We start from the raw sequence: 22,923 nt of genomic DNA on the forward strand, positions 1-22,923 counted from the left end.
ACAGTTCGTTTTTGAGCCATTTAGATGGCTCGATAGATCATTTCCGACATGTCCGATCTCCGGCCCGATTGTTTCACCGCTCAATTCCGCATTGAACACAATGGAAAAAGATAAGAAAAACGAGCAGAAGATAAGAGAATTGCCTGCGGAATCGATCTAGCGGCAAAATCGAGACGTGTATGCCCAGCATTACGGATGCGTGGTGCAGAAATCTGCCGCCCGCACTCCATATTGTTTCTGCATCTCGCCGCATGCCAAAAATTTGCATTTCGTGGAAATTCACTCCATTGCTATTCATTAGTATAATTTTTACTGTGAAAAATCGCATTGCGAATCCTTACCTGGAAATATTCACAGGTGAATGAAGCTGTATCTGCTCTGCATTTACTGGGATCTCTCTCTTCATTTTGTGCAGATTGTGAGCTTGTTCTGGACTCTGAATATAATGCTTTACCAGTGAAGGACTTCGAGGCCCCTTATTGTCTGCAGTCCGAGGGGACGCAGCCCCTGCCGCAGGGGGCCAGGAGGTGAGAGCGCAGGACCCAGGCAGCACTAATCAATGCCAGAGGCTGAGAAACTTTTGGGGGTTCCATTATACTGGAGTGCTGGGCGGCATGAAAAAGTAGCCGGGTGGGGCAGGATCAGAGAATACAGAGCTGGCGCTTTTCTGCACAACTCTGATTACAGCAGAGGAGGAAGTGAGCCGATGACAGCCGGGTGCTCACTAAAACTAACCAGGTGGAGCACCCGGCTAAAAGAGCCTGGGGAGAACACTGAAGTCCCTGGTATCCGGCAACGGCGGGGATCATCTGGTGCTGGATACATGTACTTGCAGATTGCTTGAGCAACCGGCTAAAAAAGCACTAACCTCCCCTCCCTCTGTGCAAAATAAAATACTCACCAAGTGTCCAGCGCCATCTTCTACCCTTCCAGTAACTTGTAGAGGCTTTCTGAGGTCCTCCATGTACAGTTCTCAGCGTGTCACCTGACCCGCGTGGGGTCACGTGACACCCCGGGAGTCGTGCATGAGTGCCGAAAAGCCGCTACGAGCTACAGAAAGGTTAGAAGATGGCGCTGGACGCTAGGTCCAAAACCCCCAAACTCATAGTCCCTGTTAGCCCCCTCAGGCATGCCGGTTAGTTGAGACTTCCGGTTGCCAGATTTCCGGATCACAGGGACTTCGCTGTACTATGTGAGCAATATAAAATTGTGTATATCGATTTTAAAGTTTTGCATTTCAAGAGAGATAAAAGAAAAAAAATCAGGTCTTATAATTAGGTAAATTACACCTCAGATAGGAGGTTACCTATTACAGTATACATGACCTATTACACTGTAGGCCTGAACGACTTTAGGAAAAGATTGAATTGCACGATTTCTGCCAGAAGTTGTGATTTCGCTCTGACCATCCATGACACAAAACCCCAACGTGTGTGAACCCAGCCTTATCCCAGGTGTAGAACTTAGTGATAGACTCCCCTATTGTGCAGCTTATTACTCCTGGAAATATATATATATATATATATATATATATATATATATATATATGTATATGGCAGCACGGTGGCGGAGTGGTTAGCGCTCTTGCCTTGCAACGCTGGGTCCCTGGTTTCAATCCCAGCGCAGGTCAACATCTGCGAGGCGTTTGTATGTTCCCCCCGTGTCTGTGTGGGTTTCCTCCTGGCACTCCAGTTTCCTCCCACATCCCAAAAACATACAGATAAGTTGATTGGCTACTCCCTGAAATTGGCCCTAGACTATGATACATACACTACACCATACATACATAGACATATGACTATGGTAGGGAGTAGATTCTGAGCCCCTCTGAAGAGCAGTTAAGTGCCAAGACAATATACTATGTACACACACACTCACACAAACTATTGTCTTGTCACTTAACTGTCCCTCAGACATATATTTATTGGTTACGCTTTAACGCGCTTAAAGAGACACCCAAGCGGAAAAAAAAATATGATATAGTGAATTGGTTGTGTACTATGAATAATTACTAGAAGATTAGCAGCAAAGATCTTAATATTTTATTTCTTAGCTGTACTACACATACAAATCATAATATCATAATTTTTTTTTCGCTTCAGTGTCTCTTTAAGCTCACCAACTGCACCAAAGTGTCCCCAATCTGGTGAGTCCTACTCTAACCATGCAATGCTAGTTTTTTTATCAGCAGTCTAGTGGGAACTAATCCAATCCAGTAAGAGTCAACTAAATGGGAGAAAAGGAAATTAAAACACCTTACCTTTCGCTAGCTACCAAATGAACTCTCTGAATACGGTATGTGCAATGCACTCATTTCTATACTTAACTGTGCTAGAGGTGGGCGTGGTTATGCAGGCTCACAGGGCGTGTTCAAGCGTAACCAAGAGCCCCTGTCACTGTTCTCCTGTTGTGTGCTGCAGCCCGTGTGTGTGTGTATGTATGTATATATATATATATATATATATATATATATATATATATATATATATATATATATATATATATATATATATATATATATATATATATATATATATATATATATATTTCTACATTGCTCAGTTCTGTGTGACATGACAGCACAGTGACTCCCCCTGGAACCTATCGGTGCTCAGGGGGGTGAGTGAAATACAGGTCCTTCTCAAAAAATTTGCATATTGTGATAAAGTTCATCATTTTCTGTAATGTACTGATAAACATTATACTTTCATATATTTTAGATTCATTACACACAACTGAAGTAGTTCAAGCCTTTTATTGTTTTAATATTGATGTTGGCATACAGCTCATGAAAACCCCAAATTCCTATAAAAAAAACTGGCATATTTCATCCGACCAATAAAAGAAAAGTTGTTTTTAAAACAAAAATAAGTCAACCTTCAAATAATTATGTTCAGTTATGCACTCAATACTTGGTTAGGAATCCTTTTGCAGAAATGACTGCTTCAATGCGGCGTGGCATGGAGGCAATCAGCCTGTGGCACTGCTCAGGTGTTATGGAGGCCCAGGATGCTTCGATAGCGGCCTTAGAGCTGGTCCACACTAGGTCCGGAAACGTATCCGTGGCTGCGTTTTTCAAACCTGATGAAAAACGGAGTCCCGGATACTAATGTTGAAAATAGCAGCCAGCCTCACCCAAGTAAAAAACGGATCCGTCTGCGTTTGCGGGGATCCGTTTTCAAAACCTGAATGGAAGGTCCGGATCTGCTGCATTTTCACGCAACGGATCAGGACCACGGATACACGCAGGGGTAGTGAAAAGCAATGAGAAAACGCATCTCCAGCTCCACAGGCAAAAAACTGATGTTAAAACCGATAGCCTGAGCTTTATGATTGGCCCAAAAAAATCCTCCCACTCCTTCCTAATGATGGAGACGTTTTCTGTCAGGGAAAAACCTGAACGGAAACTGATGCAAAACTGATGCACTTTCATCAGTTTGCAGTACGGTGGGTACTTCCCCTGATCCGGACTGCAGTGTCCGTCCTGCAACCGGGTCTAGTGTGGACCTAGCCTTAACCACCCTGGCGTTCTATTAAGATCGCCAGGGCGGCTGCGGGAGGGTTTTTTTTTATAAAAAAAAAAAACTATTTCATGCAGCCAACTGAAAGTTGGCTGCATGAAAGCCCACTAGAGGGCGCTCCGGAGGCGTTCTTCTGATCGCCTCCGGCGGCCAGAAGTAACACGGAAGGCCGCAATGAGCGACCTTCCGTGTTTCGCTTACCTCGTCGCCATGGGGACGAGCGGAGTGACGTCATGGACGTCAGCCGACGTCCTGACGTCAGCTGCCTCCGATCCAGCCCTTAGCGCTGGCCGGAACTATTTGTTCCGACTGCGCAGGGCTCAGGCGGCTGGGGGGACCCTCTTTCGCCGCTGCTCGCGGCGGATCGCCGCAGAGCGGCGGCGATCAGGCAGCACACGCGGCTGGCAAAGTGCCGGCTGCGTGTGCTGCTTTTTATTTGATCAAAATCGGCCCAGCAGGGCCTGAGCGACACCCTCTGGCGGTAATGGACGAGCTGAGCTCGTCCATACCGCTAAGGTGGTTAAGCTCATCCAGAGTGTTAGGTCTTATGTCTCTCAACTTTCTCTTCACAATATCCCACAGATTCTCTATGGGGTCCAGGTCAGGAGAGTTGGCAGGCCAATTGAGCACAGTAATACCATGGTCAGTAAACCATTTTCCAGTGGTTTTGGCACTGTGAGCAGGTGCCAGGTTGTGCTGAAAATTGAAATCTTCATCTCCATAAAGCTTTTCAGCAGATGGAAGCATGAAGTGCTCCAAAATCTCCTGATAGCTAGCTGCATTGACCCTGCCCTTGATAAAACACAGTGGACCAACACCAGCAGCTGACATGGCACCCCAGACCATCACTGACTGTGGGTACTTGACACTGGACTTCAGGCATTTTGGCATTTCCCTCTCCTCAGTCTTCCTCCAGACTCTGGCACCTTGATTTCCGAATGACATCCAAAAGTTGCTTTCATCTGAAAAAAGTACTTTGGACCACTGAGCAGCAGTCCAGTGCTGCTTCGCTGTAGCCCAGGTCATGCACTTCTGCCGCTGTTCCTGGTTCAAAAGTGGCTTGACCTGGGGAATTCGGCACCTGTAGCCCATTTCCTGCACACGCCTGTACACGATGGCTCTGGATGTTTCTACTCCAGACTCAGTCCACTGCTTCCGCAGGTCCCCCAAAGTCTGGAATCGTTCTTCTCCACAATCTTCCTCATGGTGCGATCACCTCTTCTCGTTGTGCAACGTTTTCTGCCACACTTTTTCCTTCCCACAGACTTCCCACTGAGGTGCCTTGATACAGCACTCTGGGAACAACCTATTCGTTAAGAAATTTCTTTCTGTGTCTTACTCTCTTGCTTGAGGGTGTCAATGATGGCCTTCTGGACAGCAGTCAGGTTGGCAGTCTTACCCATTATTGCGGTTTTGCGTAATGAACCAGGCTGGGAGTTTTTAAAAGCCTCAGGAATCTTTTGCAGGTGTTTAGAGTTAATTAGTTGATTCAGATGATTAGGTTAATAGCTCGTCTAGAGAACCTTTTCATGAAATGCTAATTTTTTGAGATAGGAAATTTGGGTTTTCATGAACTGTATGCCAAAATCAATATTAAAACAATAAAAGGCTTGAACTACTTCAGTTGTGTGTAATCTAAAATATTTGAAAGTCTAATGTTTATCAGTACATTACAGAAAATAATGAACTTTATCACAGTATGCTAATTTTGTGAGAAGGACCTGTATTTGTGGGAAGAAACCAGTGGTTGAGTGATTGGTGGAGGCTGTCCAGCCAGCAGCGAGGTGACTTTTTTAGTGTCGGTCACTGTCACCCCCTAGGCAGGCAGCAGCACACGCTACAGGCAGAGAGGGGACTGCAGTAATAGTTGTAGTTGGTAGTAGTTGTCACTGACTGTCCCCGCCAGGTAGTGAGCAGATGGAAGCACGTCTCTCAGGCTCTTCTCATTTTCCGGGGATAGGGGGTGGGACAAGCCATCCTTCCTGTGTCTGCCCCATTCACCAGCCTGGCTGTCACCCGGTTAGGGAGGGGGAATGGTCCGACTCATTAACTCCTCACTACAGGGAACATTTCTGCCTTTGCTTACATACGCGACTGAGGAGGAGGGAGCAGAGCAGGAATCAGCGAAAACCGCAGCTCTGACGATCTCAGGATTCTCTTACTGCTGATCACAATTTTCGGTTTAAAGCCGAAGGTCGTTCAGCCCTATTACACTATTATTTAACAAGGTTTGAGTCAAAACGCAGAAGCAGTGTGTGGATAATAAAGACCAAAAGTGTGTGTGTGTGTGTGTGTGTGTGTGTATAAGTCTTTTATAGTACAAATGAAGGGAGTTCCTGACTTGTGAACGCCTGCCAATACACACCTCCAACCCACCGCACTGTTAGGGACTCCCTGTACTGTTCCCATGCAAAGGAGGACATAAGGGGTCAAACGGAGGACACAGAGGGACACAAAAGGGCATAGAGGACATGGGGAGACACAAGGGGTACAAGGGGGCGTAACCCACACAATGCCCCTTCACCATGGATGCACCAGTTTTAGTACATATTTTTTCCCCTGGCTTTTGTCCTCTAAACCCAGGTGCGTCTTATGGTCAGGAGCGTCTTGTAGTCCGAAAAATACGGTACATAGATAAGCAATTATTGCTGCCCAACAATGTGAAAAGGATTCTAAGGCCATTTCCAAAGAGTTTTCTGCAGTGAGGAAGATTATTCAAAGGTGGAAAGCACTCGAGACAGTCGCTGATCTTCCCAGGAGTGGCCGCAGATTCACCCCAAGGCCAGATCGTGCAGTGCTCAGAGACATTGCAAAAATCTCACGAGTTACACCTGACTCTACAAGACCTGTTAGCATGCTATACATTAAACTGCTGGTTTTACATTTACCCCCAATCTGGTGTTTGATGTGAATGGTAACTGAAGCTCCAGACCTGGATCTGTACGATTTTTCACATTACACGTCTGTCCTATAAAACAAGCTGGTGCACAGTGAGTGTCGATCCATACGTAGAATAATTAATTCAATGCATAGGTTGGATTACAACAGTGTTCTACTCAGAATCAAACAGGTGGGTGGGCCGCCCACCTGAAATTAAGAACCGCCCGGCAGTTTTCCCGTGCTCTTCTATCAAGATGCGCTGGGCTCTCTTGCAAAATAGCAAATCCCAGCGCTGCCCTGAATCTGCTCTGCTTGTCTGCGTACAAAATCTTGCGCTTCCCGGCAGGCTCCTGCTTTCATTGGCTCGGCGCATGGTGAGAGGCTGGAACATCTGCACTAGCCTACAGACTGTGTGGGGCGTGTTAGAGGCGGTCTGCTTGCCAGAATTCACATAGCAGCGACACTCGAGTCTGTATGAGGTATGCGCACATGGTTTGGCAGACCGGGGATTTATTGATGCATTCAGGGTCACCAAATACCAAAGCATCTCCCTACTCCTCACAGCCAGTAAGGTCCCTTCTCTCTGCAAGCGTCCTCCAGTGTGCCCGGCTCCGCCTTTAGCTGCTGCTCTCCTCCATATTCTTCTGACAGCAGGGATGGTGTAATAAAAGATTTTGTAACCCATTATATTTTGCAACTTGCCATAGAGGACAGTGTATGACTGCGCAGGCGTGGTTTCTCTGTTAACACGCCTGTAATGTTTTGCAACCACGGATCCCATTGAGGTAGAAGGGAGATTGTTCCCTCCAGGGGGGGTTATTAGTTGAGCAAGAGGGGGGATTGTTTCCTGGGGGGGGGGGGTTAGTTGAGCAAGGGGGGGAGATTGTTCCCTCCAGGGGGGGGGGTTATTAGTTGAGCAAGAGGGGAGCGTTCTTTGTGTGAGAATAGGGTTTGGTAGGGTTGCATTTTCTGATACTGATAGGTTGAAGTCAATGGTTAGGATGCACTTTCTGATAGCTGTAAATCAGTGCAACCGGTTGCAAAATTTGATAAAGTTACAAAAAATTTCACTACAACGGCATGGGCATGCTAGAAACAAGTGAATCAGACTCTCTAGAGCAGGGGTAGGGAACCTAGGGCTCGGGAGCCACATGTGGCTCTTTTGATGGCTACATCTGGCTCACAGACAAACCAGTAGGGGTTGATTCACTAATCTACACTGCTCAAGCAGCACAGCTCAGTGTGGCAGCGCAGCTTAGTGTAGCAGCGCAAGTAACATTTTCAAAGTAGGCACGCTACTGCTGTAGCATGCACTACTAACTTACTCGCACTACCCCCAAAACTAACAGCTGCTCCAGTTATTCCACTCTGGACCCTGTCAGGTCCAGTGACTTTGTAGGACGAGATCCCCGCACTTTGATTCGTCCAATAGGCTGCCTGTCACTTGACAAGCAGCCCATTGAGCCAAAGTGCGGGAATCTCATCCTACAAAGTGAATCAATCCCCAAGTCAGCTAGCTAATAGTGCAAGCTGTTAGTCTGTATTTCTCCTGTCTGGTTCTCAGGGAAATTGCTGATGTTGCTGAAACCCAAGAGAAGCTGAAGACATGTCTGACACTTCCGCTGCCGGGTGGATCAACTGTATACACATCACTATGGCAACAGGGACAGCCCTCTGCTGCGCATGCGCACTGTCCCAGTTTGAAACCTATTGTATGGCCAAAAAAGGTTCCTGACCCCTGCTCTAGACCTCACAGCGTGTGGCCAGCTAATGGAGCACGGCAGCCCACTCAGTAAATGCTGTCCCTCACTTCTCACATTCCATCGGGGCTCGCTCTGGACTGGCTGCCAGTGACCACTGACCAGGTCACATAGAGTTCATTCATGCCTGTATACAGCAGGAGAGGCTGAGCCATTTTACTTTCCTCAATTCCTTCTGCACTGTGTCTGTGTGAGAGGTGAGGACCAGTTCATTTACTGCTAAAAGAAAAACAATACAAAATAAACACATTAGAGTGCCTTTTTTTTAATTGTTTTTCATGATTGAACTGCAGCCTGCCTCCATTTCCTGCCCCCATCCTGCCACCTTTGCCCAGCATTTTCTAAAAGGTCTGTACCGTGCAGCCTCTGCTTTCACCCACCCCTAGTCCTACCATTCCTTGCCCAGAGGCACCATTGCTACCAGAGCTACAAGACCTCACTGCTTTTTCTATACTGTATAGCGGACCTCCACTGCTGCAGCACAGATACATTTAGGTAAAGATCAGTATTTTCTGTCATCTGACAGGCAGCCACGCGCTGTAAACCTGCACAGGGCTGTGTACCAGCGGTGCGTCATTTTATAACCAACGCTGATGCACAGCTCTGGGTCTGCTCACAGCATTTAGTCGCCTTTCAGATGACGCAAAGGACTCACATGTCCCTGCTTTTACCAGTACTGCTGCAGGGATATAATCAGAAGGGCACTATCTGCATGGAGTTTGTATGTTCTCCCCATGTTTGCATGGGTTTCTGCTGGGCACTCCGGTTTCCTCTCAAATCCCCAAAACATACACATAAGTTAACTGGCTTCCCCCTAAATTAGCCATAGACTACAATACATACACCACACAATACACACGTATGACTGTGGTAGAGATTAGATTGTCAGCCACTCAGACAGTGAACTGACAAGACAATATACTCTGTACCGCGCTGCGGAATATGTCTGTGTTATATAAATACTAAAGTAATAATAATAAAGGGCACTCACCACCAATGAGTAGGTAAGGAAGATATGTATGGGGGTGAGACAGGATAGTAAATACCCCATACATTTTCCAGTCGCACCCCACCCGGCTACTTTTTCATGCCACCCGGCTGGAAAAAAAATCTGTGGGAAACACTGCAGGAGATCTATGAGTGCAGTATGTGGGCCTTCCAGGGCAGAACTTTTCATGTAGACCCTCTTAATATCCGTTTTCTCCTTTTTCCCTCAGGCTTGTCGTTGTGTGTCGGGACTTCTCTTTCTTCCATGTCCGTTCCAAGGACTTGCTGGGGGCATTCGTGATGAATCGGCGACACCTACAGGCGGCCGGATTCTTGGTGGTGGAGGTGAGGTCTCCAGTTATTGAGTGGAATAATGTTTGAATTCAGAAAAGCACATTGCAGATAGCTGAGTTTCTGTCTGGAGTAATAAGTTAACAGTCCTGGTTTATGGCACGGATAGCACAGGTGAAGACTTGGTATGTTGGTCAGAAGACCGTTCTCAAGTTTTTGACCAGAACATTGCAGGTCGCTTCATTTGGGCGTGAGCGACACCTGTCGTATTTGGGCAACACCATAGATGGCATTGGTTATTTGCGGCTATGGTACGCTGAGGGGTTACTTTGAGCAGGGATGTATGGCTGTGATATAGTGCCTGGAAGGGTAATGAGCACAGGTGCGTATCTAGAATGGTGCAGGCATGGCGCGTGCCATGGGTGCCACAGTGCTATTGGCGCCGTGCTTGCCCACCTCCTCCCTCGTGCTGCTTGATATAAAATACCCATGAAATATGGCGGCTTCCAGGACTAGTTGGGCTGTGACATGGCAGAGTAATTGGAACCTTTAAAGGGGCCATACACGAGTCAACCAAATCAATCAATTTCTCTATAAAAATTGGTTTGAATGGAAAAATGTGTTGTTTTTTTTTCTTTTTTTTTCCTGCAGAAAAACTCGATTTTTCTGAATTTTTCAATAAATATCAGATGTATAAATACAAAAAATGTAAAAAAAAGATTTGATTATCTTTAAAAAGAATTCTTGGAGAAATCAATCATTGTACAATCGAGCAGAAAAATCAATTGTTTTTTGCTGGTGGGAAAGAAATAATTGTGTGGTCACCTGTATTGGCCACCTTTACCTTGATAACATTGCTGTGGGACAAAGGGAGGTAGGACAACTGTATGGACAATAAGTTGCTGGTAGAGGTGCTTTTGCTGTATGTTATGCCACACTGTAATTTCACTCTCCATTCCGTGAAGACTAGCCTTCTAGTTCTTACAAAATCCTTTTTTTAGAAAACAAAAATATCTCTAGTTGGAATTCCTGCCTTTTGTGCGCAGTCCTGTCACTGGTTGATAAATTCTGGGCGTGGTTCAGCTCTCGTCAGAGAGACGTTATAAGCCCCACCCTCTGATTCACGTTTCTTCCTCGTTGCAGGTGCCTTACTACGAATGGCAGGAACTGCATTCAGAGTGGCTGAAGCAGAGCTACCTGAAGGACCAGATTAAGAAGGCGGTGGCTGAGGACATGGCGCGGTGAGGAGGCGGCCAGAGACGTGTATATATGTATCTTACAGCCGTGTAGCTGTGACGGGGAAATGGGCGGGGCTTTATTTTACGCTTGTCTGTATTGTAAAATGTATGTGACCATGAAAGGTCTGAAGTGAAAGAAATCCTATATAAAAGCCTATAAAAAAATCACCATTGTGTTGTCTCTTTTTAAAGACCTATAACTTTAAAAAAAAGTTACTTACTTAAACATCCGCTTCCCCATGACCCCTCCGCTGCTGGCCAGAACCCACTTCAACTTTGCGCTTCCCTCCGTGCAGGCACCAGTGGGCTCACACCTGCGCAGTAGCACGGAGCCGCTTGTGCACGGAGAAAAAAAGCAATGCTCGAGCTGCTCTGTTGTAATGCGCAAGTGCGGGTTGTACTTTGTGCCTGCACCACACAACCACACTCGTACACAGAGGGGAGCGCTGTCGAGATTTCCATATGGCGGGATATCATTTTTCCAATAAACTGAACTGTGTATGATCAGATACACATAGACCTAATAATTTCCTTTCCTTAGGTTACAGAAGACAAAGACTTCTTAATGTAGGGTGATTATAGGTTAACATATACATTGATCATTGAGAAAGGCAGAGCATATTTTAATATGGCGATGTAATATTGCCATGCAAGGCTGACTTGTATGTGTCTCTAAAGGAAGGTCAGATGTTGAACAACAGGCAGTCAGCTGATGTGCTATTTGCAATGGGTAATCCCATTCACCTTACTGGGAACAATGATATCAGACCATTCTTTGTTTTAGGTCAAAAACACTTGACAAGATAGCAAACAAGAGGAGTCTGAGTGACAATAGTGTGTTTAAAAATGGACTAATATCTGTATACAATGGCTCAAACCTGGCTACATTGAATGTGAAACCAAAACCCATGCAAGGCTTCTATGCAATATTTGTGTTTCCAAAGTCCAGACACAAACACAAGGCTTAGGAAATACCTTTATTTTTCTTATAGCTGGGCAAACCAGTAACAATATGAAAATGTTATTGAAAATGTATACGTGTTAATATAAAGATTCCCTGAATGAATATATACAGAATGGTATAGAAATGTTATATGGTTACCAGTGTTGTATATTAAACAATAATGTTAGAGATATAAAACCATGCTAACAAAAACAATGTTTTATATAAGGAAACATGGTGGTTTTCAATATGTCACTATGATTTTGGATCAAATCCAATCTATCCGAAATATGGTAGAAAAGGTCACTGTATAATAAATAATAACCAGTGATTCCAGCAAGGTCAGCTATCCATAGAGGAATTATAACATTGATTTATTCACTGTGGGGTTATAATAAAACATGATTTTTGTTTTTAGTTTGCCAAATATCCCAGTAAGTCTGTGATTAGTTAGCCAACAGCACCTACAAAGGGTGAAAGCCAGTATTACACTTGGGTTAAAGATTAGTCACAGAAAGCTCCCATTGGTCACTCCCACTGCCCAGTGATAGGCTAGAAGATTTAATCTCCTGGGCAGGACCATAGGTAGTGAGGGGAATAAGATGAGAGGGGTCATTCAATGAGAGAGGGATCAGACCATCAAGAGATCTGAGCAGACCAGGACATAGAGGATTCATGCCATCTGAACACAGCCACGCCTAAGAGGAACACGCCCAGAGGCCATCTTGGTGACTATACTTGAACCCAGTTCTGATTTTCTTGTTAGTTAGACGGCTTATTACAGCGCAGAATATCTGAACATATGATGTATTGATTGAATTTCATTGGTTGATATTTTAAAAAGGGGTGAGCTTTTCCAAAGTTGCAAGTTGGAAACAACTCACCTAAATTCTACCATATGTTCATTGATAACTGGCTGTTTAACTCAGTCTTGGATAAAAAAACTAGACCTTTCAAGCTACCTCCTCTAGATATTTTGATACTTTGCCGCAGCATGTGCAAGCCACACCTAGCCAAATTTAGGACGACTCAATAGATATCTTATTCCAAAATTATATGTATTTTACCCGCTTGCTCTGTGTAGTATCACAGGCCAGCGGAGGTTAAAGTATAGACAGTGGGAAAATTCCTGTCATTTATAGTTGATTGCATAGAAATTGTGGGGCAACGCCCAGTCGTCAGATCCACTGAGTCATCCTAAATTTGTTATATTGAATGGTATAGCTGACATCAGCCAGTTTATTTTGGGATAGCGCATTTTTGATTTTGGACTGCGCAATTTTGATTTTTGATAGCCACCATTTTGTTTTTGATAGCCACCATTTTGTTTTTGATAGCCACCATTTTGTTTTTGATAGCAGCCATTTTGATTTTGATAACAGCCATTTTGTTGTCGTTCAATTCATCCATTTTGTCTCCAGAGACCCTGTGGTAAATTGAGTAACAGGGCCGACGGCCATATTTGATGAGTCATATCTCTGCACTGTATTTGAGTTGACTGCTAATTGGTTTAAGCCTTTTGTATTGGTGAATAAGTATAATAACATTTTGATGTTTTACTGAAATTATTATCCAGCTCATTGCTTATTATAAGAATGACCTTATGAGTTTTGTTTTATATCAAAAGTGCAATATTATATTGTTTTGATATTGTAATATTTATTCGATATTAAATTGATATTTTTATAAATTGGTCCACATTTATTTGCATGTTTAAACCAGTACTGTAAAACCTCGGAAAACAAGCTCACACAGTTAGGCGTATGTTTGTATTTTAGCTCCTCCTATTTTCCCAGGAGCATTACATTTACATTTTTGATTTTATATTTATTTTTAAACAATTTATACAAACATTGACAAAACGCCCGACATAAGAATTGGAGGCCCCAGCGAGATCCGTTTACTTTCCATTACTGGTTTAAACAGTGTAAAAACGTTTTATTGAGCTGGTTTTATTGCATTGGCTATTGAATCATGAGTGCTACAGGTAGTGATTCAGAACTGCATTTGGAACAGACGTTCCGAAAAATTGTGGAATTTATATTTATACAACTGAAATATAATGAGGAAGTAGATGAATGGATAAGCAGAATGAGGAAAAGTATAAAACAGGAAGCTGATCATATATTTCAATCTAAGGGTCTGGTGGATCATTATCTTTCATGTATGACCACAATAACCTCGGATTCCGAACTGAAGAAGAGGTTGTTAGGCGCCCTACCCTCTGTTCTATATGGGTTATTAGAGGTAGATATCCTTGCACAGTCTAGAAAAAAAGAGATTGTACAGTTGAGATCCCAATTGCAAGGAACAGAGGGAGACGTCCAATCATTGAACTCCCAGTTACGGGATGTGGAATCAGATCTTCAAATTATAAGGGCTGATAGAGACCAATTAATGATTAATATTTCAGACAGGGAGGTAGCGATCAAAAGTCTGGAAAGAGACGCCGAACGGAATCGTGAAGCGCATCGCAGACTTAAACAGGATTTTGAAGAACTACAACAGCAGTACTTCAAAATCCAACAGGCAGGTAGACTCGATAGATCATCCAGCCCTTGCCCGCCAATACTCACTCCATATGACCTAAAATGGCAAGGCATGTTGGATCGTATGGAGACGGTATGTAAGACTATGAATACCATAATCGATGACAGTACAAGGGTCCCTAAAGATCGACATTTGGATTCCTCTCCAGAGAGAGATATGCAAATGAGGGCCCCTAGGCATGATGATTCCCATAAAGGTCACGACTCCCTTGCTGATATCGATTCAGATGAATTGGAGGCTGATGAGAGAAAGCGAGAATCCAGCCCTATCCCAAGAAGGGGGAAAGGTACGTATAGGGGGGAGTCAAATAGGGGAAATAATCAGTACCCCCAAGAAAAACAGAGCTCGGCCAGCATCATAAAATTCTTAAACACCGCTGTGCCAAAGTTCACTAAAAAGGGTTCAGCGCAAATAGCATCCCACATGGAGTTGTATGAATCCACTATGGACTCTTTAAATCTGTCTGAAGCAGACAGGATCAGATTTCTCCCATGGGTTTTTGATGACAGATACCGCCACTATTTCACCTCATTTAAGGAGCGAGGTATCATTAGATGGCAAGCAGTTTCACACGAAGTGAAGCTGGAGTTTGGGCCGTATCGCACTATCTCAGAAGCAAAACGAGATGTGTATCGACTTACTTGTCGACCCGATCAGAGCCCCCGAGAATTCCTTTCCGTGCTAAAAAACTCTTACAGTTTAGCATATCGGAATCCTAACTGGGAGTCTCTTGATTTTAAACAGGCATATTACGATGCATTGCCTACCCAAATAAAGTTAAGCATGGCCAATGAGTTAGACTTCGGAAACTCCCTAGAGAAAATGGTTACCTCAGCGACACTGCTGTTCAATATCAGTGGGAGTTCCAACGTAAGTGGGAGGAACAACAGAAAGTACCCAGAGCACAGAGTAGAAGAAACCAAAGTGAAAGCGGACCTAAACCTTGAATCCCAACAGAAGAAAATACCTCCTGCAAAAGTACCTATCCAGCAGGGCCAAAGACAGCAACAAAACCCTAATCAAAACAGACCACAAAATCCTAAAGGGTCAGATAGGGATAGCTCAGGTTCTGAGAACCAGGTCTACCGTCCTCGGTTCAATCACAGGTATCAAGGATACCAGGGTTACCAAGGAAACCAGGGTAGTCAAAGGTATAGAGGTTACCAGGGATATAGAGAACCCCAGGGGTACAGACGTCCCCAAAGATATAGACAATGGGATAACCAACCCAGGCAGCAGTGGGAAAGGAGACAGCACCCACCTAATTCACCTAGGGGTAGATCACCACCTAACTCACCTAGGAGTGGATCACCCGCAGGGAACAGATATGATCCCAGGAACCAGAACCCTCGCCGACCTAATAGGTTTGATCAGCTTGTTGATCAAGTGAACAAATTGAGTGACATGATGGGTAAGTTGGCTCAGGGATCTGTAGGAAGACAGCATGAGGATTTTTTAGCTGGGGAGGCAGGGCCCAGCTCTGCCAACTAAAGGAAACCGAGACAAATCACTATACGGAAATGGATATGGCAATACTAAATACGAGTAATGAAAATGATGTGCAATGTACCGACCTACCCCAGGTCGAGGAAGGGAAGTCTAATGTGCTTGATATTTCACCACAAATGTGTGATACTGTGTCATGTGAGCCAGAGCGTGAAGTACCCTCTGTTCAGATTGTCCCATTGGTAGAATCCATGGGAACCCAAATGCCTTGCAGGCAGAATCAGGAGGAACAAGTTCCTAATACCCTGACGCTGCAGAGAGATCATTCTCTGAGGCAACAAATGGAAAAACATTCCAATTTTCTTTGCAATCTTGAACAGGTAGATGGCCGGTATTTTATCGATACCCATCTACAAGATGGATGTATCGGACCGATCCCAGGTTTACTGGATACCGGTTCCCAGGTCACTATTCTCTCTTTTAACTATTACCAGCAGATCTTGGATTCATCACAAAGGAAGCCAAGATTAAAAGCCTTTGACGGTGCGCTGATAAGCGTTGGTGGTAATAGTTTACAAGTAAAAGGCACATCCTGGCTGACATATAAGATCGGTAAAAAGATCATTAAACATCCAACTTTGATTGTTGATCTTCCATATGATAGATTGATCATTGGAATCGATTTGCTCAAACGACTAAATTCCATAATTGACTTCATAAATGAAGCAATATGGGCTCAAGTCAATACTCCAATTGATTTTGAGCGCTCCAGCAATGCACAATTGCAACGCAGCTGCCATATGATTGAGGAAAGGCCTAACTCTGTTGAAATCCATTTCCGGAACAGTCAGATACCAGAAGTCACGATCCTGAAAAACGGTAAACCCGAGGAAAATGCTAACACTGCTTTTCACATCATAAATATCCGAAAGGATAAGATTGAAAAGATAGTCCTTGAAGAGGATGTGTTAACTATTTCCTTTAAAGGGGGAAACCAGGAAGTGGCAGGCATAACCAAGCATACACAGGCATTGGTTGAAATCGAGAAAATCAATGATACTGTGCTGGTTCCCGTGCAGGTAGAGGATATTGCTCGGGTAAAATATGCCAAGTTGGACCTCAAATCTGAGGCCAGCTACATAGGCCTAGGACTGCTGAAGCAGGTTACAGACCCTCAGGTCATCAAATTTATTTCCACACAGGAATGGATACACGATCTGGATAACGATAACCAGAGTCATAATGTAATTGCAAAATGCATCTTATCTGTGTCTCTAGGAAACAAATCTGCAAAACATGTCTTCAGTGTGTTAAAGGAACCACAGTACCAAATGTACTTAGGAAACGACATTATTCACCGATTTGCCATACAGGTTGATCTGGTCAATAATGTTCTGTGGTCCAAATTATCCGGAAACCCAGAGGAATTCCAGGATAGAGAACAAGCCCTGAGATGGGGACAGCGAATACCATATGCAGTGGATATCACTGTCGCTGAAAAAGTAAAAATCCCTGAAGGTTGCAAATCATTTCTCTTACCCATTCGAGTAAGGAAGGGGCAAAAGATGAGAAATGCAGATGCATTGATTTGTTTATCCAATCGGATGCAACAATTGGGGTTGAAGGTAAAACCAATTCCCCTAATAAATATTCATCAGGAACCATTATATATGGTCATGCAAAACATGAGCCCTCATAGTATCACGTTACAGGAGGATACAATGATTGGCTTAGCCATTGACTCAGAATATTACACTTTTGGATTCCAAAATGAAGTCATTGGAATAATACCTGATGAATATTTGACAGAAGAACAAATAGTGGACCAACAATATTTCTCAACACCTGAAGGATTGTTCAGCATACACTCTGTTTATCCTTTCAGTCCTGAGGAAGGTACATGTCATGTCGAGGGAACATCATTGATTTTCAACCATGAGATCAATGAAAGTGAGTATCAAACACTCCAGCAGGGTAAGGATCAAGCATGTTACACCCCAAATGACTTAACTAATAGGCTTGAAGAAGCTTATGAGGTAGGTCAACCTGAGATTTTCCCAGAATTTCAGGAACGGGTGGAAGAACAGCTCTCTATAGCTGATGGATGTTCTAATGAATCAGAACGACAGCAGCTAAGGCAACTATTCTGGGATTTCCAGGAGATGTTTGCCAAGGACTCTTATGACTGTGGGGAAACGAACCTACATGTTACGAGAATCCTGACTGATCCAGATGCACCCCCTGTGTTTATCAAACAATATCGACTTCCGCTAGCAGCCTACGAGTCATTATCGGAAATTGTTAAGAACCTGGAAAAGAAAGGTATTATCCGCCCAGTACACAGTTCCTTCAATCATCCAGTACTCGGAGTTCTCAAACCAAATGGTCAGTTCCGTCTATGCTCAGACTTGAGACAGTTAAACAAACGTGTCTACATGTCGGGTTGGCCTGTACCATACATTGACCAATGCTTGGCGCAAATCCAAGGGTCTAAAATATTCACAGCCCTTGACTGCGCACAAGGATATTGGACAATTAAAGTGGATGAAAGGGATCAATACAAACTAGCCTTCACATTCGGTAATAGACAATTTGCGTGGACCCGTACGCCTTTCGGATACATCAACGCAGGCCACGAATTTGCTGTGTTCATGCACAAAGCAATGCCTGATGCAGCTGAACGAGGTACCCTAACTTATGTCGATGATATCCTTATCAAAAGTACAATCTTTGAGGAACATATTTCAGAGTTGAGATATGTATTGAATCAACTAAGAGAAGCAGGTGTTAAACTTTCCCTACAGAAAGCTCAATGGTGCCGATCTAAAGTAAATTTCCTAGGACATGAAATTACTGCAGAAGGAATTAATCCACAGAAAAAGAAAGTGGAAGCAATCAAAAATACGAAGTCCCCCACAAATCTCAAGGAACTGAGATCATTCCTGGGGATGATGAATTATTCTCGCAAGTTCATAGATAACTATGCTGAGATTACAAAGCCGCTATTGCAGCTGCTAAAGAAAGGAGTACAATGGGAATGGAATGAGTGCCATGAACAAGCTGTATCTGAGCTTAAAACAAAACTCATACAGGCCCCATGCCTTGCTTATCCAGAAGGTGGTAAACCCTTCTATGTTGAAACAGGTTTTACCGACAAGAGTGTAAGTGCAGTTCTTTTCCAAAAGCAAGAAAGACTGAATAAAATAATTGCTTATGCCAGTAAATCACTATCACCAGTTGAAATCAAATTTAATAATTGTGAGAAGGCATTATTAGCAACTGTGTGGGCTTTGCAATATTTCAGAAGTTTTATTCAAGGGGAAAAGATCATTGTAGAAACTGCACACCAATCACTACAATATTTGCAAAGTAACCAAATAAAAGAAGGTAACCTGTCAAACAGTAGGATAACGGCATGGACAATGTCCCTAATGGGATGGCCACTGGAAATCAAATATAAACAGGATACTAAAAATCCAGTTGCTCAAGGATTAGCTGAACTCCATGATTGCTCTCATGTGGAACATAAAGATGAGCCACCAGAAAACGATTTTCTGGAAGAGCAATCTCTATCTCCATATAAATCCTATGAAGAGGAGTACTGCAAATCACTACCATGTGCATATGTTGACGGCTGTTCTTTTCACACAGAAGGTGATGAAAAGATGCTGGTTGCAGGTATCGGTATCGTATGGAATAATATATTTCCAGAGATATCTGCGGGATACAAAATTGGTCCCAAAAGTAGCCAGGTCGCAGAACTTGCTGCTGTGTATAAAGCTATACAAATGGCTATCGAACATGACCTTAAGGAGTTTGTTTTGATAACAGATTCTGAGTATGTTCGGAACAGTTTTGTGGAATATTTTCCCAGTTGGAAAAGAACTAGCATGACAAGGAGTAACAAAAAGCCAGTCAAACATGGTAAACTGTTCTGTAAAATCGATGAGCTTGTTAATACCCACGGTCTTACCATTTATTGGAAAAAGGTAAGGGGTCATTCAAAACACCCTGGCGCTGATAAAGATGGGAACGATTTAGCAGATTCCCTCGCTAAGAAAGCAGCCATTGATGGTGAGATCTTCGATATCAATGACCTCATGGGAACTATCGAAGTAAATGTCACCACTAGGGGGCAGGCCCAAAAGGAGTCTCAACCCAGTGTAGCAATGATGTGGAGTCAAGATTCTCCTAATGAGGATCTCATTGCGAGCCAAAAGGGGGATCCCATTATTGGTTTGTTTTATAAACATATTGGAAGTCCACATGATTATCCCATTACCGTGGAAGACTGCAGTGACAACGAAGAATTACGCATTTTGATGAAAGGTGTGTCACAATTTGCATTACAGGATGGATTGCTAATGCGTACCTCGAAAAATGGTATTACGCAATGGGTAGTACCCGCAGCATATCGGGGTCTAATGTTGCAACATGCTCATGATGCCCCGACAGCTGGTCATCGAGGGGAGAAAATAACGTATGAGTTATTAAGAGACTACGCTTACTGGCCACACATGTTACAGGATGTCAGGACATATTGTCAAGGGTGTTTGATATGTCCTCAATTCCAGCCACAAGGTCCCACTCACAGGGCACCGCTGATGAAAAGAGGAATATCCATGCCATGGTCAGACATCCAGATCGATTTTATTGGTCCAGTAACAACGTCCTCAAAAGGAAACCGGTATATGTTAACCGTAACATGCCTGTTCACTAAATGGGTAGAATGTCTACCAAGTAAAACATGCAGTTCCAGTGTGTGCGCATCACTGCTCATTAACCACATATTTTCCCGATTTGGTCTTCCACAGCGCATCGAATCCGATCGCGGAAGTCACTTCACCAGTGAAGTAATGACCAAGATGTGGGAAATCCTAGGGGTAAAACGGAAGCTCCACATAGCTTACCGACCAGCCTCTAGTGGTGGAGTGGAGCGTTACAATCAATCTATTGTTAATATCCTGAAAAAATTTGTTAGCGAATCAGGTAAAGACTGGGATGTCAAGCTGCCACTAGTTCTTATGGCTATTAGAGCTACTCCAAGCGCAGCGACCAAATTTTCACCATTTGAGATGCTCACAGGTAGAAAGATGGTGTTACCCCAACATTTGCTTTACAAAACCACGGATCACAATTTGATGAATGCAACTACTGCACATCAATACGTGGAGAACTTACGCAAACACCTCCAGCATGCCTTCGCATTTGCTCAAAGAAACATCGAAAGAGCCGCAGTCAGTACGAAAACGTATTATGACCTCAAAACTACCCAAAAGGAGTATCAGGTTGACGATAAGGTGTATCTGTACAATTTTGCCAGAGACCAGGTAAAGGAAAAGAAGTTCCTCCCTTCATGGAAAGGTCCATATCCAATCACTGATAAACTGTCTCCTGTGGTTTACAAGGTTAAGATCCCTAAGGGGGATGACTTTGTTGAAAAATGGGTGCATATTAATCAACTGCGTATATGTCACCCTAGTTCACAGCTACGGAGAATTGAGCAATCTTGAAATGTGTGCTAACAAATTATTTTTCTCCTGACAGGTATACCTAATGATGTGTTAATCTCTACTAGAATCCATATGGACACAAAGATTCCAATCCGGCGCAAAGATGCCCCACCTGATGATTGCCATCCTTTACGCAGTCCTAATCTTGGGGAAGAGTGCCGAGCCAAGTGTGGTGCCAGGTCCAGCATCCGTGAGGTTACCGGATACAGCGGAGTTCATCATGACCAGATAGATGTTCCTATCCTAGAGGGTCCAGATGAGCCTAAACCCGCGATGTGTCGTTGAATGACGAGCTGATGTATCCGAGGTCCATTTGATGGAGATGCAAGTCTGATACCTGTTGCACACCAGATACTCACAGGAGTGAGTTATTCAAATCTTGAAGCAGATCCGGAAAATCCTTTTGTTTAAGCCAAAGGCCAAAGCAGTTCATCGCTGTTACAGTTGCTGTTTGCTACCTTTGCAGCAAGAGGAAACCTGTTTGTTTACAGCCGGAGTATCATTTGCCAAGTTTATTTTTCTTGAGGCGTGAAACATAAACTTCAATGTGATGAAGACAATGTTTAAAGTCCATTTCCCTTTCATACTTGGATTACAAATACAAAACATAAAGCTTCGTTCGCAACGCGTTCCCACAGGAATGAAGAAAACGTAAAACATTTAATAATCCTTGTTGTTCTTTTGAAATGGTCACACCCTGGAACATTCCAAAAGAAAAGGGGGATGTGTCGAGATTTCCATATGGCGGGATATCATTTTTCCAATAAACTGAACTGTGTATGATCAGATACACATAGACCTAATAATTTCCTTTCCTTAGGTTACAGAAGACAAAGACTTCTTAATGTAGGGTGATTATAGGTTAACATATACATTGATCATTGAGAAAGGCAGAGCATATTTTAATATGGCGATGTAATATTGCCATGCAAGGCTGACTTGTATGTGTCTCTAAAGGAAGGTCAGATGTTGAACAACAGGCAGTCAGCTGATGTGCTATTTGCAATGGGTAATCCCATTCACCTTACTGGGAACAATGATATCAGACCATTCTTTGTTTTAGGTCAAAAACACTTGACAAGATAGCAAACAAGAGGAGTCTGAGTGACAATAGTGTGTTTAAAAATGGACTAATATCTGTATACAATGGCTCAAACCTGGCTACATTGAATGTGAAACCAAAACCCATGCAAGGCTTCTATGCAATATTTGTGTTTCCAAAGTCCAGACACAAACACAAGGCTTAGGAAATACCTTTATTTTTCTTATAGCTGGGCAAACCAGTAACAATATGAAAATGTTATTGAAAATGTATACGTGTTAATATAAAGATTCCCTGAATGAATATATCCAGAATGGTATAGAAATGTTATATGGTTACCAGTGTTGTATATTAAACAATAATGTTAGAGATATAAAACCATGCTAACAAAAACAATGTTTTATATAAGGAAACATGGTGGTTTTCAATATGTCACTATGATTTTGGATCAAATCCAATCTATCCGAAATATGGTAGAAAAGGTCACTGTATAATAAATAATAACCAGTGATTCCAGCAAGGTCAGCTATCCATAGAGGAATTATAACATTGATTTATTCACTGTGGGGTTATAATAAAACATGATTTTTGTTTTTAGTTTGCCAAATATCCCAGTAAGTCTGTGATTAGTTAGCCAACAGCACCTACAAAGGGTGAAAGCCAGTATTACACTTGGGTTAAAGATTAGTCACAGAAAGCTCCCATTGGTCACTCCCACTGCCCAGTGATAGGCTAGAAGATTTAATCTCCTG

At 43.3% G+C, this 22,923-nt stretch overlaps 1 protein-coding gene across 2 annotated transcripts in view; it reads left to right on the forward strand.

Moving 5' to 3' along the window:
- Nucleotides 1-10,845, forward strand: part of LOC137518039 (FAST kinase domain-containing protein 4-like) — a 90,886-nt gene extending 80,041 nt beyond the window's left edge. For both annotated transcript variants that reach the window (XM_068235229.1, XM_068235230.1), the window contains exons 9-11: nucleotides 416-527; nucleotides 9,379-9,493; nucleotides 10,583-10,845. In XM_068235229.1, the coding sequence (XP_068091330.1) occupies nucleotides 416-527; nucleotides 9,379-9,493; nucleotides 10,583-10,684 (329 nt within the window). In that variant the 3' untranslated portion in view covers nucleotides 10,685-10,845. The remainder of the gene's footprint in view (nucleotides 1-415; nucleotides 528-9,378; nucleotides 9,494-10,582) is intronic.
- The last annotated feature ends 12,078 nt before the right edge of the window (nucleotides 10,846-22,923 follow it).

Source organism: Hyperolius riggenbachi, chromosome 5, assembly GCF_040937935.1.
Source record: "Hyperolius riggenbachi isolate aHypRig1 chromosome 5, aHypRig1.pri, whole genome shotgun sequence".
In the NCBI taxonomy this organism is placed as follows: domain Eukaryota; kingdom Metazoa; phylum Chordata; class Amphibia; order Anura; family Hyperoliidae; genus Hyperolius; species Hyperolius riggenbachi.